Source organism: Salminus brasiliensis, chromosome 22 (assembly GCF_030463535.1).
Source record: "Salminus brasiliensis chromosome 22, fSalBra1.hap2, whole genome shotgun sequence".
In the NCBI taxonomy this organism is placed as follows: Eukaryota; Metazoa; Chordata; class Actinopteri; order Characiformes; family Bryconidae; genus Salminus; species Salminus brasiliensis.
The window spans coordinates 29,526,359-29,545,034 of record NC_132899.1 but is presented as its reverse complement, the minus strand read 5'-3'; the positions used below and the strand labels follow the sequence as shown (position 1 = coordinate 29,545,034).

Here is an 18,676-nt window from a genome sequence, read left to right as displayed (position 1 = left end):
GACGGATTGTCCAACATTTTACCATCTTCCCCCGAGGGCGAACAGCTGGAGGAACGAGGTAGTCGCTTAAAAAGAGGAAGACGAGTTGCAGTAGAGGTGGAGAGTGAGGGAGTGAACAAAGGAGAAAGTAGGAGAGAAGCGACACTGACGTGCCAAAAGTCATGGGACAGGAAGGAGTATCATGTAGGACCCCCTCTAGCCCGGCGAAGTGCAGCAACTCAACGTGGCATCAGTTCCACAAGTCGATGGAGGATGTCTGGAGGGATGTTGAGCCATGCCATCTGGACAACCACACACAGCTTTGTGGTGTTTGTAGGTGCAGGATCTTGGGTGCCCATATGCCCTGAAATGGGCTCATGTCAGGCGAAGGCGAATGTGCAGGCCACGCCATTCCTCAGGAACCCTCCAGAATGGTCTCGTTAAACCTATTCTGGACATCTCTGGCTTCCAATGGCATGAAGTCCACAAAGAGTTGCAAATGATCACCAAGCAGGGGAACGTAGCAGGCACTGGTCAATGTGTCGTGTTTAGGAGCACAAGTGGACTCACCCAACACCAGTATGGAACCACCACCAGCCTGTACAGTGCCTTGTTGATAACTAGGGTCCATGGTTTTATGGTATCTGCACCACACATGAACCTTACTATCAGCCCTAAACAACTGATACCGTGATTCATCAGACCATGCCGCATGTTGCCAGTCCTCTAGGGTCCAGTTAGCAAGCTCACAAACCCAGGTGAGGCGCTGTGTCCAGTGTCGTGGTGTTAACAGAGGCACTCTGGTGGGTCTAATGGTCCCGTATCCCACAGAAGCCTAGGAATACGCATGTGGGGGGATCATTAAACACCACCAACACTGTCCACTTTATACCACTTAAACCACACTCAGGTTGTTCAGGTCAGTTAGATGCCACTTTTCCAGTATTAGATTCCCAATTAGATTGAGATCTGGACATTGATGTGGCCATTGTGGTTTAAGCTTGTGCTAGAGATCAATGTTCTGCTGAAAGCTGAAGTTGCCTTCAAGCTTCAGCTCCTTAGCAAACTGAAGCTGGTTGTCTTCCAGCATATTCACAATCTTACTGCATTTGGCTCCAATCATCCATCCTTCAGTTTGAACAAGATGGCCAATCCTTGTTGAGGAAAAGAATTCCCACGACATGATTCTGCCACCCCCATACTTCTATTTCGGGATGCTGTTTGTTGAAGAATGGGCAGCATTAGGTTTGCGTTTTCAGCTCCTCTGACCACAACTCCTTATTCCATATTTCAGCTGGAATGTTTAGCCATGCTAGTCTTGTGATTGTTCAGGGTTAGCACCCATTCTACATGGAGGGGGGAGAGCGACACTGGTGAAATACAGCAGACATGTATTAGACTTTGTAAAATATATCAGATATATTGAAAAATAATCCAGCTGACGAGAAAGTCAACCAAGACAGCTAAGTGAAAAAACAAGAGCTTCCAAAACTGAAGATCAAAATTGATTGAAAGACACCGACAGTTGTGCAAGACCCAGCAGACACAAATAGACAGTCAAGCTCCACTTTCGCTTCAGAACCATCCTTCCACCGTGAGAAGACGAGTCGACGCTGTGAGTCTGAAAGGATGTGAAACTAATTAAGAACAACAACAAACAGAAAAAAAGATCATTTGACCAAATCAAAGTGTTAAAGCTGCTGTCTTCAGTGGACTGACAACCCCAGAGTCCAGACCTCACCATCATTAAGAGTGTTTGCTTCTATCTTACAGGAATATAATGTGACAAGGTGAGAGAGAGAGAGAGAGAGAGAGAGAGAGAGAGATGTAGATAAGGATAGAGTAAGCTAGAAGCATAAACAGGCAGAATATAGGCCAGAGACAGAAAGCACTTGTGAGTAAGAGTGACACAGAGCCAGAGAGAGAGAGAGAGAGCTCTCCATCGAGACTTGTAGACGTACACTCGGTCAGACAGGCTGAATGTGCCTGCCTATTCACCCGGCTTCATTTTTAATGAGCACCCATTGTTCTGCTCTCTTGTAGTGTGTCTGCCTGTTTCTGTCCACTGCTGAGCGGTGCATGCATTACACCTCCTGCCCATCCCTCGCTCGCTCCCTCCGGCTGGCCGCGAGCCTTGCGGCGACCCCTGCAGACCCCTTTCTCATTAAGCTGAGTGCATGGGTCACTGGAGGGATCGCTTCATGGCCTGGCTCAGATGACCCAGGTTGGATCAGTTTGTTGGCTTTTACTGTAGATCTGTATCTGAGCCAATATCGGACTTGAACGAGCAGTTGTACGCATGGGGTTACATCTTGGGCCACCTATTCAGGTCCAGGATCCTGGAACAAAAAAAAAACAAAAAAACACAATAGAGGCTAGCGTTGCACTTTATTTTAACTACCGTATGTATGCGTGCTCACCTGCTGCGTGTGTTTTGTCTTTCAGATTGAAAGGTACGTCCACTAGGGGGCAGGGCTAGAGGGGGAAACGTCTCTGGTCCGCTCAGGAGAAGCTACCAGCTGTAGTCAGTCATGATCACGAACAGCAAACTAAGAGGCCTTCCCCACGCATGGGGTTACATTTTGGGGCACCATCTTGGAGCAGGGGCTTCATTCTGTCCAAGGTGATGTGAAACCTGTTCGACTGTAGAGAGTGACCCTGGTCTTTCAGCAGCCGTGTTCATGTTCCAGTTCGTGGCAGGCCTTTTCTTTGGTGGTTCTTGCATTGTTCCTGACTACAAACTTTCACCAGTTTGGACTGACCGTCACCAGAAAGTGGCTACACCTCCCAGTCTCTTGTACTTACCAATGAGCCCAAAAAAAGCTTATCCCCTTAAGCACCTTTTAATCTTTCATTTACCCCATGACCCAAGGATCGCTGGTTCAAATCCCAGGTCATGCAGCCTGCCATCAGCAGCCAGGGCCTGAAAGAGCACAACTAGCCCACTCTTTCATGAGGATGGGGGGGGTGGCTCTCTCTCTCTCTGCCCACATCACTTCAGTGTACTGCTGACAGCACAGGCGTTTGCTAGCCAATGCATCAGAGCTGGGTACGTGGCACTGTCCACAGAGTGTGTTGGTTGCCCAGTGATATTGTATGGAGGCTGGCTATTATAAGCCATAATACACAATATGACTATCAACATCATGCTGTTAATTTATTTAAATAAACATCTGATTCTAAACTTCAATCCATACCAGATTAAATATTATATTTGGATTTAAATAGGCAATTTATACATTTTGGATTTTTGTCATGCTTGTTTTTATTTACATTAAATGAGGCTGTAAAATTAAATTTAAATGTAATTCATAAACTAACAGTGTAATTAAATGTGTAATTCCATAAATTCATGTAATTCCCAAATGTAATCCCAAATGTAATGGGATTTGTTCAAGCTCCATTCTCTTTATCTTCAATGAGTAACGAGGAAGAGAGAGAGAGAGAGAAACTGAGCTCCATTCTTAAATCCCAGATCTGCAGGATTGTGTCTGCTCATCTCATACCCACAATGCACTGCTGTTGGCAGCTGTGCCGTCTTAAATCCTCTGGATCACTCTAGGGCCTCAAATGGTCAAGGAAAAAAAGAAATCACTGGAACCTTCAGAATTCCCTTCTGGATGAAAAACTCCCCGCAATCAAGTCCCAGTCCAATATTAATAGCACCAAGAATCCATGTATACCACATATACACCGTTATTTCTAACCTCGCAGTTTGATTGGCTAAGACCCAGGCTAAGTTCCTTTATCTCCCAATAATGGTGCTCTCAACAAATCTCCCTGTCAGTCGTCCTTATCCTTCTCTAACCAAACAATAACTACTATGCCCAAAAGCCAGGATACACACTTGCTTAAATCTGCCACTAGCTGGCACCACATGCATGTCTACATTAGCCATGCTAAAAGTGGTGTTGGTTTGTGGTGTTTATTTTTCTCAAGGGAGCAACATATGAATTCTACAGGTCAGTGCTGTGTTTTATATCGCCACATAACAGACACAGCAGGATGATTCATATGTTGGCTGAACGTGGATTCTGAGTGTGTTCGCATTCAGAGTGCTGTTTGGATCGGTAAGAGCCTGTTATTGTTCTTTTAAAGAAACATATTACTGCTCATGTGTTTTATGCTGTATTTCCGGCTTTGTTAGCTCACGTTCGGTACACATCAACATGGTTAAAATGACGGCACTAAGAGAGCAGACTATTAACGTGAAACGTAGTAAATGCCACTGCAGAAATACGCTACATGGACGAAATTTCTTCCAAAATCCAGGATATTAAAATAGCGGCTGTTGTTGGAATACTTGTCTTTACTGTCCACCTGAAGGCTTTCTACTAGATTTGGGAGCATTGCCGGGAGGATTTGACTGCATTTAGCGACAAGGCCACTAGTGAAGCCCTACCTCATCCACAACTGCCCAGCTCATCCCAAAAGTATCACTCCAGAGAACACAATTCATCCACTGCTCCACAGCTCAATGCTGGGGGGGGGCTTTATACTCCTCTTTATACTCCTCTAGCCCAGGTCTGGCATTAGGCAGCATGCTGCCCATAGATTCATGTTTATCTTGCTCCATAGAGTCCTAATCTATTGGCAGTATTTCTTCTTCTCTACAAGGACTAGACAAGCTGTGTGTGTCTTTGTATGCAGTTGTACATCTGTGTCAGCAATGGTTGCAACTTGAAGTAGCTGAATGCATTCATTAGAAGGGGTGTCCACAAACATTTGGGCATATAGCATAGCTATGTTTTAAATGACAGTTAACAAGCCTGCCAAAATGTAGTATAACTATAAATTGATCACATTGACCTCAAAATTGGAATATTTCAATCACAACAGGGAAGCTAACAGAAAACGAACAAACTATGATTATGTGAGGTAGAGATCAGAGAGCTGTATGACCCTTCCTCTGTGTTAAATGCAGCAGCTCTTAAGCATCTTGAGCATCGTAAATATTTTAAATAAAGCCGCGCAACGCACAAGATAATGATAGCTTATATATATATGTGTGTGTGTGTGTGTGTGTGTGTTTTGGATATAGACACTTTTAACCATACAACCTACCAAATATTATTAGCATAGGCTTGCAAACTGAGCGTCGTGATACAGCCAATATAACTGTAAACGATTAACTACTGGGTCGTCAAGCTAAAATCACAATTCCACATGTAGGTTTAAGCCAGAAAAGACATTTCATGCATGTGTGTGGCAGGAACATTACTAATATGATAAAAGTAATAATAGCTAGCAATAATATTAAGCAAGCAGAGGGGTGGAGAGGCGGTGCCCCTCGTGATTCTGTGTGCCCCAGTACAATCAGTAGTCTAGAAATGCCCCTGAACTGTGGTATAATCACTGTAATACACCGGAAATCAAGGTTGACCAAAAATGTGGAGCTACAAAAATAAGGCCAATGTAGCCCACAAGTCCATACTGGAGGGGCCCAGCTATGCCAGATAGACCTGCTTATGTGGTTTCTGACATGAAATATGAATATAGCACCACGATTTGCTTGAGTGTAGCTGGTGGCACAGTTTTGCGCTCAGGTTCGAAACCTGCGAGAGGCCGACCCTCAATGCCGCCCTTGTCATTTCAGGACCCTGGAAACGACGCGTCGTCCTTTTTGAGAATCTCTACTGTCTTAGACAGGCTGCTTCTGCCGTGCTTGTGAGCTTGGGTAGTACATTTAGAAGAGGTCATTTCTGTGAAGGCTTTGTCTAATCACAGAAAGCCACCAGAATAGACGCAACCATGTCGAGCCTCTTCAGAAACGGGGGCGCTGCTAAAAATATTAGCCCACTTAGAGCCGAGAGCTGAACAGAGGCGCAAGACACTGCAAGAACAATAGGCAGAGGCCACAGCAGTCCGTGGGACTGTTGTTTCTGTCCATTATCTTCTAACCCACACCAGAGTCTAGATTCAGGATGTGTTCTGATCAGGGCCACAGCATGTTCGGGCTGGACCTTTGGTTTGGCTGAGGGGGCTAAGCATCTGCTAAGCATTCCGGCAATGGATTTATATGGTTTTTTAGGGCTGCAAGTCTTTCAGATTCAACGGACCAAACTGTTGAGCCCATTTTGTGCCCACATGGACGGCTTGTCATCTTCCAGGGGCCTTCAAATAGACTCCAGTCCAAGTCCTGGGTTGTAAAATGAAAAGTGTATGACTACGGCGCCCTCTTTTGGTGAAATGGCTCAATCACATGCACAGAAAACATGACTTTTCAAGCACATGGAATGCCATAACAGGCCTTTTTAACAAGGAATTAGGATGTGATGGGAATCAGACGCCTTAAGAGCCTAAATCCACAGAAAATTTGCACAAAATCAGTGTCCCCAACGGTGCTTAAATCCCAAACCCAAGTTTCTGGGTTTTAAAAAAAATATTTATTTATTTTATTTTTTTTTTTTTTACTTAAGTTCGTTTTTTTTTAGTTATTAAGCTCACAGTAAATGAAGTCACAGTAGTTTTAGGCTACTCTTCCCTAATTAGCTAGCTCACTACCTAGCAAGTGCCCTAGCACAGTACATTTGCACTAGCCAGGTCTAGTTCTTAGGTCTAGACTGCATTGACGATTGTTTTAACTCCTATTTAAACGATAATTGAATGAAATTATTAACATTTCAGTTTATGTAAAGTTACTCTGGCACCCTCTGCTCGCTGTAGTGCACTAACAATCATTTTTATACGACGATTTTTACGATTTCCCCCTAACTAGCTAGTGCGCAGGGTGCGGTCGCGTTCAAATCCTAAGCAGACTATCCTAAGCAGACTAGCTAGGTAGGGAACGTCGTCGTATAAAAATCAGGCTACTCTAGCACCCTAATCCTAAGCAGACTAGCTAGGTAGGGAACGTCGTCGTATAAAAATTAGGCTACTCTAGCACCCTCTGCTCGCCTCGCCTTTTTTATACGACGACATTCCCTACCTAGCTAGTGCGCAGGGCGCGGCGCTACGTCCCCATACCTAGCTAGTGCGCAGGGCGCGGCGCTTGGATTTGAACGTGACCGCTGCGTCACCGATCACCCGAGGTGTCTGGACGCGGATGTGGCTCGGAAGCGAAGGCCCGAGTAGACGCTGGGAGCCGTCATGTTTTGACAGAGAGCGGTTGGAGCAGAAAGGAGACGGGGACGAAACTTATTCGGCTGCTTAAACGGCGAGGAGCCCATCGCTCAGGTGAGTGAGCGCCGGTGTAGTAGCTAGCTAGCTAGCTAGCTAGGGCCTGGCTAAATCTGCGCGAGCGTGTAGCGCTAGCTAGCTAGCTAGCTGTAAACAGACCGTGTGTGAGTCTCAGGTCTCATAGTGGGCGAACTTACCCAACCATAAATATCTATTACAGGTAATATTTATATATGATATGATGATAACAAGCGAAAAAGCGAAGCCGCTTGGCTGAGGGACGACGCTAAGATAGCTAGCTAGCTAATTAGCTAGCTAGCGCCTCAGGAATGAGAAGTAGCCAGCTAGCTAGCTATCTAGCTAACGTTTATGTTAATTATGGAAATGAAAAGACTGATAAACCTGAATTAGCTAGTTAGATAACTATGTTATTCGCTCAGATACTTTTATTAGAGTAGGCTAGTTATCCTTTAGCTAGGTGGCTAGCTAGCTAGCTAAATATTCTAGGGAAGTCCCTTCAGGTCATGAAGCTGTTCAAGAGTCCGAGCTGCTCGTTTCATGCTTTCGTTTTCTGTCCTATCAGCCACTTCCTCAACGATATATATGGATACGAGAAGGACAAGAGTCTGATCAACACTTGAGACCCAGAACCGGAAGTGGCTGATGTTAGCCAGCTAGCTAGCTTAGCCTGAGATGTTCCCCTCAGGCGCAGTTCTGCTCATTTGCATCTCCTGCAGCTCCCTCTGCCAGGGCTTGACCCAGATAGGTTCGTCTGGATTGACCTGTGTAGTCCATTAGCTGCTGTTTCCTCTAATTCCTCTAATGTCCTCAGGTATGTGTTTACCTTCTGCCCACTCTGCTGACTGCCAGGGGACGGACATATGTCACATCACAGGACTGTATTTCCCAAATGGATGGCTGATGGAGACCGATGTTGGGAAGCGGTAGATCTTTTGGTCCGTCTACGGAAACACTGGAAACATCTGCTTGTCCCGTGGATCAGACAGTGCGGACGTTATTGTCCGCTGTGCCGTCCAGCAGGCCACTGGTTGACTAGTAGACTGTTCGTTTCCTGGAAGTCAGCTCGTCTGTTCTGTATGTGTATCCGTTAGTCGGAAAGTAACGTACGCAGCTGTGTAAGTACTGCTATGTCTGTGCTTTTTTTCTTTCTAATTATAGGACATCGGGCCTGACTCTGGGCCGGGCGGTTTAACCTGACCCATCCTAATCCAGGACCTCCAGTCTTTTGACCTTGCTATCGGCCCCTGTGGCCTGTGGCCCAGGTTTCAGCACCTTGTCCCAGCGGCAAATCCTTTTGACACTATGGCGGGTCGACCCAACGGGCCGGCCGCAGGGAATAAAATCTGCCAGTTTAAGCTGGTTCTGCTGGGGGAATCGGCAGTGGGAAAGTCCAGCCTGGTCCTGCGCTTCGTCAAAGGCCAGTTCCATGAGTACCAGGAGAGCACTATTGGAGGTAGGTGGTGGCCGAGACTAAGGGTGGACAGTATGACGGGGGAATAAAACTAGTTTACAACCTCATGATGGTCATTATCAGTCATTATCAGAGACAATAGACAAAATGTCCCAGCCAAAAAAAAAAAAGGAAAATTTAAGAAAATGAACAATCAGCCGCTTATGAATGTGCAGTTGCTGGATGGGTGTTGCTTATTTAATTAATTGGTGTAAGTGTATCTTTCTTTTTTAATAGTGGATGCATTTGTTGAATGCTCCAGAACCCTGGATTCTCAAACAAGTCCCCCACCGGACAGTCTTTTTTGCTGAGATCCTCTGAATTCAAGTTAGACTGATGAGTGTTACTGGGGCTATACAAGAGCGGAGCTGGGAGTTTATTAGCTCTGCTGATACTCTCTGTACTGGGCTGAGTGATGTATGTTTGAGAGGGGAGACTTTACTCTTCTTCCTCCACAAGGACTAGAGTCCGATACCATAAAAAAAAAAGAAAAGAAAAAAAAAAAACTAGCTCTGCACATGGGGCGTATTTCTACACTTGCTTTAAAAAGGTTTAAAAGCTGTGAATAAACACTGAATTGCCATCCAGCAGTTGAATTAAGTGTACTGCAGCATCCTGTGACCGAGGGGCCTCGCACACGCTGCTGCATATTGCAGAAGATGAATCGTGTGATCTGACCAGCTCTTAAGATTTGCTGAATTATCAGATAATCACAGATCATGTATTTGGGCTGAAACTGAAAACCAGTACTGATACATAACCGATCCATCTCTAAACCACCTGGGGTCCCTGTTGACCAGTTTGAGAATCACTGTTCTTGAAGCACTGAACATGCTCATGGTGTACAGTGAAAATAGTATTTTAAACAATTTTCCATGACACTGATGACGCTTCTCTCCAGGATATTTGGGTTATTATAAGCTTGAAATCAGTAGTTGATTGTAAATGAGGAACACCTACAGTACAAATACCAGTAGACTTGATATTTCCTTTCTACGTTACCATTAGTGTTACTTATTAATTGCTTATGTTAGGCAAACCTGCATGCAATACATGCTTTAAAAATTATTGAAAGCTGGGCACTGTGGCTATGAATTTTTTTAAGGCCTACACAGCTAATATGGCTGATGGAAAGCGTCATTCTCTAATTCTTAGAGTACATATGATTAAGAATATGTTAATTAACGTAGTTTAGGAATCTTTTAAATGCCGTCTAATGTGATGCCGTCTTTTTTCCCTCTACTCTGTTTCTAGCTGCATTCCTCACACAGACAGTATGCTTGGACGACACAACAGTAAAGTTTGAGATTTGGGATACTGCTGGACAGGAGCGATACCACAGTTTGGCCCCCATGTACTACAGAGGAGCCCAGGCTGCTATTATAGTCTATGACATTACTAATACAGTAAGAGAATACACACACATACATACACATGACCATGCTAATAAATCACTATAGTACTTATACAGTCAAAGAATACACAGTCACTGCGGTGATAATACAGTAAGAGGAAACACTCTGCATTATCATAGGACAAGAACTTACACAGCTGGAGCTGCTGAATGATATTTAGGATTCTGTCATCTTTGTCACTAAAACATGAAACTGATGGATTTGTTGGCGGACTTTAGATTGAAATTTCTTTTGGCTCATGTCATATGTCAATTTTTTTTTATTGTTTATCTAAAAAGTGCTCTGTAATGGTTTATAATACAAATATCATATCAGAGGCCATTCAGATTGGACTGTAATGCACTACAGGATGTGAGAGGATGATAACTGTTTTGGGACATGTCCAAAAAAAACTCAAGCAAACACCTACAGCACAGTTTGAGAGTTAATTAATAGCAGCAGAATGTTTTAAGTTAGTCGCATAATGAAATTGTTGAGTAGTACGTGTTCGGTAACGTAGTAACGAAATGGGCTTTTGTCGCTGTGTGTTCAGGACACATTTGCACGAGCTAAGAACTGGGTGAAGGAGCTGCAGCGGCAAGCCAGTCCAAACATAGTCATCGCGCTGTCCGGGAACAAAGCTGACTTGGCAAACAAGAGAGCGGTCGACTTCCAGGTGTGTTTCGTAGTGCGCATGTCAATCTCCGTGCATCATCCCACATGTAACCGTGGTTCAGTTTGATCTAATTTTGACATTTCAGAATTAGTTTTAAAAACTTGACTGAAAACAAAATATTGGAAGAACACAGAAGCTGAACACTAACAGTGGACGTTAAATCAGTACACCGAGATCTGCTTTTGTGTTGAAGAAATTGTCAATTGTAACGTTCAAAATAGCCTGAATTTGTGATGTTTATTTTATATGATTATGAAACACTGTGATTTGGATATAACCCAGTATTTTGATCTGGGATTGATTTTAGGACTGTTTTTGATCTGTAACTCTAAACAGGAGGCTCAAGCATATGCTGATGACAACAGCCTGCTGTTCATGGAAACTTCTGCCAAAACAGCCATGAATGTCAATGAGATTTTCATGGCCATTGGTGAGTAATGATTTTAACCACATAAAGCCCATTGTATATTAATCCATTATATTTTAAATTTGTAACTGAACCCATAAAAACTGTTTAATAGTAAATTGAAGAATGTGTCACAGAGCTACTACAGGAATATAGAAGCGTCTGTAAACCATTGGAATATGCATGATCACAGTAAACGGTGTATAAACTACTACTAATAATAAAACAGCAAGCGGTATGTTGGGGAGCTCAACCTTGTGAGTCACATTAAACAGGTTAGATGGAGCAAAGGTAATGTCTTTTGGATGGTTTAATTTGATCACAGATAGAGTATTAGTGGTATTTGTGGTGAATGTAATACCAGAGCGCATACTTCCATTATTTGTGGAGTAGTGTTTCAACAACCAATTGTTGTTTTTGCCGCACAGCTGATTGGTAACTGCAGGTACTTCTCTTTTCCTGTAGCTAAGAAGCTGCCGAAGAACGAGCCTCAGGGTGGTGGTGGAGGAGCGAGTGGGAGGGGACGGACTGGCGTGGATCTGCAAGACTCCGCTCCCCAGGGCTCCACTGGCAAGTGCTGTTAAACAATCACCGTGAAGGGTCCAAAACAACATAACCTTGGAAACAGACAGATCGTTTATCAGAAGGAGAGCAATCGCACTTACGAGAGATTATTTCTGCAGAGATTCTGGGTTTTCTTTTTGTTTTGTTTTTAGTTTTTTGGTTTATTTGTTTTCCTTTGATCAAAGCAGTTTTCTAAAAATCATAAGCTAGAGGGGGTGCCGCAGTGCCTCTCTCTTTCACTCTCTTTTTCTCTCTCTCTCTCCCCGTGTCTCGATTCTTATCGTTATTTTATGAAAATACTAACATGATTCTGTCTTAAGGCTTATTTTAAAGATGGAGAGATGAGTACCTAATACATTGTATGTTTTTGGTGACGGGTGCATGTAGCACTTTTTTTTTTCTTATTTGTATACGTGTTGTTTTTTTCCTTTCTGCCATATACCGATCTTCCTTATCAGCACGTAACAGAGACGTGGGGAGGGCAGCAATGAATCTCACACTTCCAGATTTGTCTGTTTTTGTAAATGAACTAGTATTGTTTTTATTACAGCAGCGCCACCTTAGATATATCATGGCATTACTGGGGTTAAATAACACATGCGTATGGGTGTGTGTGTGTGTGTGTGTGTGTGTGTGTGTGTGTGTGTGTTTCTGATCAGTGTGTAACATGGTAACTCCATTGAAGTGCAGTCAGCATTACCACTTATACCTGAAAACATTTTTAGCATCATGTTTTTTCAATCTGTAAGATATTATGGTGATAAAAGAATAAAAACAAAATTAAAGGGGGAAAGATTTACATCGTGGACTGTGTTGTACAGTAACAGAGTAAAAGTTTTCTGAATGCCATCATTCTCTGCATATGTGTCTGTACAGCCTTCTGGATCTGGTTGAATCTGAGTTATACATTTTTGTCAGAAAAAAATTCAGATTTTCATGATGAACATGTAAGTGTTACCTAATCAGGAATTACATTACATATAACATACTACACAATACATACTAAAGAAATAGGGTGATTACAGAGGACTTAGAGTAGCTCAGCGGTCTAATGCACTACCCGTGGGAGAGGCGTTGGCTGGCTTTGTATGTATGGCTTGTGTACTTGTGTACCCTACTAGTGTCTGAAGCATTGCTGCTTCTAAGGGGAGCCACGAACGGGTAAGTTAATTGGCAGCACCAAATTGGTGGACAGGTGAGACCAACTCACTCCTCAAGTCTCTTTCATTGGCATAACAATGAACCAAGAGTTCTGAAAAGTTGGGTCCCAGCTGCTGTTTAACCTCCGCTTTGTCATGTGTTACTGCCACATCTTTAAAAACAGCTCGCAATGGGCTACTGAGACCAGAGTTGTGTCCGAACACGCAAAGGGTTAAAGGCTCCATTCTGATTTCAGTTTTGCAAGATCTAGGTCTGGGATGTGTGTTGTATGACAGCTGAAGAGTCGGCCCATGTTTGAGATGTTTGAGAAAATGCAGGTGGGAAGACCCGAGCCACTGTGACATGGGCCAGATTATGTTGGAGCGTCTCCAAAACGGCAAGGATTGTGAGGGAGTCCCGGACAACTGTGCTGAGTACCCATCCCTCTCCCCCAAAGGTGCTCTGAGTACAGACAACCACAAGCTGGCAACAGAATCTCAAGCTCCCAGGGCTCCTTAATGTACGACGGCAACAAAGGCAGTCCTGTCCGCTTCAAACTGACGGGAAGGCTACTATGGCACGCATCACAGCAGCGTTTATTGGTGGTCACTGGAGCTCATTACGCCTTGCTGTGTGTGAGGTTGCTTTTTAAACATCATGTGGACATGTGCAGCTTTTACCTGTGGGATGGGCTGGAACAAGAAGTCCAGCACGTCCAGTCCAAAACAGCTCAGCCTTGCAACTTTCACTGCTGGAACGTCTTGGTCACAAGTACCACCTTCAGAGGTCTTCTTCAGAGGTAAAACGAGCTGTTTTTGGCAACACATGCGTTCTGCCCATCAGTGAATGTCTTTGAATTCTCTGTAGCACTTTCTTTGGAAGTTCTAGCCCTTGTCAGCTTAAATTATGAGCAGATATGACTCCTCATTAGGTAATTCTCTCGCAACAGAACGAGATAAACCTATGTTTAATTATGTAATTATCAAAAACTTCTCAAAGAAATCTCAGTAGAAAATACCACCCCACACATCTTACCATGTTAATATACCCTTAAAAATAGGTTGCCTTTACAAAGTTCATATTTGTGTTTGTTATATTACAGAGGACCATTCCAAGATGAACAGGATGCAGACACAAGAATAAATTCATAAACCCAGATTATTGATTAACTGGTTGCAGATTATTGATTAAATGAGTGCCATTCTCTCCCTCTTCTTCGTCATACTCCTTTTCCCTTTTTAGGTTCCCTATTAGGCCAGGTATTTGCAAGTAGCATTGGGGTGTAATGTGGAGTTTGCGTCTTTACAATATTTAGTGTGTGTGTGTGTGTGTGTGTGATAGCCTCATTTTCCGGGTTGTAAAAAAAAAAAACAGCAATGATGCATTGATTTAATCAGTAAGGTTTCTTTCCAGGAACCCAAAAATGCCAGAAGGTTTATATTTCAGTCATGCAATGCATCTATAGACTGTGTATCTGAAGCATACACTAGATGGAGCTAGATAATCTATGCAAAACCTCTGGTTCCTCAAAATTTCTACAGACAGGACTAATCAAGGGCTGAGTATGTTTATGTAGACCGTCCCGGTATGAATGATTCACTGGATCTGAATGGAATTGTGTGTATACTGGCTTACGTAAAGGCCTGAAAAGCATGTGTGTCCAAATACATAAAGTGCCGTGATTACTTTCAGTCGTATTATTTAAAATTAAAAATACGATTAAAAGTCACAAAATTCCAAACAAAGGAAAGTTTCAACTGTTTTCACCGGAACATAGTAAGGTACACTGTGTTTTTTTTGGGGGGGTGGGGTGGTTGACCGTTGACTGACCGGAATGACTGTGTTACTGCATTAGTGATATTAATCATAACTGAACAGTGCTTGTGCGCGGTCATGTCAGAATATTATCTCACTCACGTTTTTATCTTGCATGGCTTGACGCCACATGTGCCATCTTCTCTTAATTTAGTTTTGTTCTTGTTTTGTTTACAATTGTTATCCAGTGTCTACCAGAGGATGATGGCTTTCCCTTTTGAGTCTGTCTTTCTCTCAAGACGAGGAGATGAGGCCTGGATCTCCGTAAAGCTGCTTTGTGTCGACGCTCGTCGTGAAAAGCCCATACATTTGAATTGAAATTTTAATCTTCGGACCACCCCTGGCTTGGAATGGACTCGGCCCGTTCTATGACCTCCACTTTCCATATAGGAGCACTTTGTAGTTCTACAACTACAGACCATAGTCTGAGAGTGACCCATCACCCAAATAATACCTGGTGGTCAGTCCTGTGGGGTCCTGACTGTTGACGAACAGGGTGAAAGGAGGCTAACTAACAAAGTATGCGAGAGAGAAACAGATGGACTACAGTCTGTAATTATAGATATGGTCAGTGGAGCTGGTAGAATGGCACGGCATAATATTCTGATATGACCGATATGGTCAGGTCTTAAACTGGTCCGTAAACTTTAGATTCAGGCCTACAGATGGGTTGTTATTGATGGTGCTTGCTCAGTTCGTGTTGGTCATTGGCAACGGATGAAGGAGCTGTGTACTGTTAGTCTTATTATGTGGTCTTGACGACTAGAAACCTGAAACTTCTTGAGTTTGTTAAAGAGAAGGGAACAAAATGTGTCATTCTGACCATTAATTCTTTTTAGTAATTTCGCCATCAGGAGAGGACTGCATGAAATACTGTTCTGGACACGGACTCCCACAACATTTTGATCAAATTCCAGACTGGGCCTGCCAAAATCTGCAGCATCGGTTAGAAATAGGACTCGGTTTAAGGAGTATGCTCATGGTGAGCAACTTTGGTCCTTTAAATTAGTGATCTTGGCAGCTCACAGGTTGTCTAACTAGGCACATTATGCCATACGAGGGAGGGAGGGGGGGGGAGCTTGTGGGGAATCTGTCTGGGCAAAACTACACAGACATTTTGATGGCCACCAAACCAAATGGAGAAAGTCAGCTATCTTTTTAGGAGTGGTTGCCCTCCCAAAGATGACTCTACCATTGCTGTTAAATGTAAGAACATCGTACCAACTGAGAAGCATGATGGTGGTAGTGTGATGTTTGTAGGACGATTTGGTGCATCAGGACCTGGCTGCCTTGCTACCATTGAGGTAACTATGAATTTTGCTCTTTATCAGAGAATTTTTTAACAGGAGGTCAGGTCGTCTGTCTGTGGACTGGTGCTGAAGTTGCAGTTGGGTCATGCGACAAGACAATTATCCAAAGCACAACAGCATGCTTGCTGAGATATATATATATAAAATCAGATTATTGAATATCAGAAGATCAATCATACATCAGCAACTGAGAAATTCAGTTTGAGATTGAGGGTGTTCAGCCTACTGGAAAGCTAACCCAAACTCCAACACCAAAAAATATCTCAAGCCCACCCTCCTGTTCTCGGATCTGGAAGCGTGGTCCACACAAGCAAAATGCCAGGTCTTAAACTGGTCTGTAACTTTAGATTCAGGCCTACAGATGGGTTGTTATTGATGGTGCTTGCTCAGTTCGTGTTGGTCATTGGCAACGGATGAAGGAGCTGTGTACTGTTAGTCTTATTATGTGGTCTTGACGATAATTTCAGTCAAAGCCATTGAGCAGAGAAAATAGATGCATGTGCCCAAAGCATACACTAGATGGAGCTATACACTTGCCCAGTGTAGAAACCCCTGATGGTTTACCAACAGGCAGTAGGACAAATACGGCATCTGTCCTTGACAAATTTAAGGTCACTGATTTTCATGTTGCGTGTAGTTCCTCATTGACCTTTTCTTTTATTCAACAAGGCCAGAAGATGAACTCCGAGAGTCCAAAGCGAGTAAAACCATCAACTCACTGATTTTAGACATTTGCGAAATAAAAGGTGTGATGGAAAAGTGTGGCTTTTCAAATCACTTCAAATCAGATAATAGCACACACACAGGTACTGGCCTGCTTTTCTGAAGTCCAGTATAAACTGGCCCTGTCCCAGTTTGTAGGTTTAAAATATTGTGCAATATTGTGTCCACCATTATTATTTTATTAAAAAACTGTAGAAATGTGATATTCAGTCATGGGTGTATTTAGTGTTTGTGCGCTAGGGTTCAGCGAGGCCTTGCTTTCTGTAGTTTTGCCGTTTAAGAAACGAGACACACTTGAATGTCTGAAAATGTGCAGTTTGTAGTTTGTTATTTGGTATTTATTCATTGCCACAGGCCCATTTGTCCACATGTCTCTGGCCAATAGAATTACCAAGCTCCTTCCATTACTCCACCTTTGAGACTGATATACGTAGATGACCTTGTTCCAGATTGACTTTAATGAGGCCGTACCTGAGAGTTTCAGATGTACTTACACTACAAAGTGCACGAGCAGGGCTAAATTACTGCAGACTGGTGCTTTTCAACCCCTGATCCAACAACTCTGAATGTAAGTCAGTGTAAAATAACAGTTTCTCAGTAATTTACAGCATTTCTATTGGTCCATTCATCCAAAATTATCAATACAGTGTACAGAGCAGCTATAGGGTTTAAACCATGTTTTTCATTGGACAGCAGCGATATACTATACACTTTTCTTAGTGTTTTATGAAGAAGCTCATTACACCTCTCCTTCCACCCTCTTAGCATTATTAAATGGCATCTAAACCACAGCCATAAGTAGCATGGATGAACGTGGGCGGGAACTTCTATCTCCTTCGGGTTGACATCCGCTTTACACGCGCAAGCACATTTTTCTTTCGAGGGAACCGCAGCGTTTGTGTGTGGGCCCCTAGCCGCAAGCAAGAGAAAGAGAGGGAGCGTGCAAGACGTAGTGGAGGGTGTTAAAATACCATTATCTGCAGACACTGGTGGGAGGCCATGAGGGACAGTGTGTATTTTAGTGTTGCGGGTCGTGACGTGAGTGGCTCCTTTTTTGTAGGCCGAGTCTAGCAGGATTTGAGGACGCGGGACAAGGTGAAGGGGGTGAACGCTGCTGACGGCCGGCGGGACACGGAAGTTCCAGTTTGTAGATGGCCCACCATGGGCAAAGACTGGATTTCACCATTTTACAAGGCTTTTACTGCTAGTCCTGGCCATTACTTGGCTTTGCCTAATACAGAGTAGGGGTAGGACAGCACTCGCAGACAACAGCATTGATGCGTTTCAGCAAAATAGCCATATACCCTCTAAATAATCCCAGTAATTCCACGAACACACCCACTTATGGCATCATTAGCATTAGAGTCATCCTTAAACCAAGGGTGTGTACTAATTATTAATAACTAGTATATGAGCATGCAGTATGTAATATGCAGAGAACCAGTCAGTATGACCAGAGGATCGCTGATTTGAGCCCCGGTCATGCTGCAAGCCATCGGCAGCTGGAGCCTAGGAGAGCACAATTGGCTTTGCTCTCACTCCATGGTGGGTAGGAGGCACTTTCTCCCACATCACTCCAGAGTGCTCCAGAGTACATGGTGCGTTCCTCCAGGTGACGGTGCATCAGTGGCAGTTGCCTGGCTGTGCACATGTTGGAAGAGGCCCGTGGCGGCCTTCACCCTTCCACCCTATTGTGAGCGTTGCATGTGATATGAATGGTTTGGGACGGTGGCAGGAGAACTTGCAGTGATGTCTGTTAGCCAGTCTGGCCTTTTTCTGTTGTTTGAAGCCTTTTTGTATTTTTTTTAATTGAGGAGACACGGTTGAGTCTAATGTCAGTTTGACGGCATCCTAAAATGTGCACCCTGCCACACAAACAGCTATTTGTAGTCATTAAGCATGCACCATAATTTTTATTTATTTTATTTATTTAATTTGTTTAATTTATTTTATTTCGAACAGCCTCATCTGTTAGGTTGCTTTAATTAGGTAGTAATATATATATATATATATATATATATATATATATATATATATATATATATATATATATATATATATATATATATATATATATAT

The 18,676-nt window shown here is 43.3% G+C and overlaps 1 protein-coding gene across 1 annotated transcript; it reads left to right on the top strand.

Moving 5' to 3' along the window:
- The first annotated feature begins 6,976 nt into the window (after nt 1–6,976).
- Nucleotides 6,977–12,458, top strand: LOC140544119 (ras-related protein Rab-5C-like). The gene is made up of 6 exons (XM_072667504.1): nt 6,977–7,155; nt 8,278–8,572; nt 9,824–9,975; nt 10,517–10,639; nt 10,976–11,069; nt 11,511–12,458. Exons 2-6 carry the CDS (start codon nt 8,422–8,424, stop codon nt 11,627–11,629), a joined length of 639 nt encoding a protein of 212 aa, XP_072523605.1. The 5' UTR covers nt 6,977–7,155; nt 8,278–8,421; the 3' UTR covers nt 11,630–12,458.
- Nucleotides 12,459–18,676: the final 6,218 nt, after the last annotated feature.

Excerpts from the sequence above, each read along its gene's own strand:
- LOC140544119 (XM_072667504.1), top strand. The coding sequence starts at position 8,422 with ATGGCGGGTCGACCCAACGGGCCGGCCGCAGGGAATAAAATCTGCCAG. Across the intron at positions 10,640-10,975 it reads AGAGAGCGGTCGACTTCCAG|GAGGCTCAAGCATATGCTGA; the intron begins GTGTGTTTCGTA and ends AACTCTAAACAG. Across the intron at positions 11,070-11,510 it reads TGAGATTTTCATGGCCATTG|CTAAGAAGCTGCCGAAGAAC; the intron begins GTGAGTAATGAT and ends CTTTTCCTGTAG.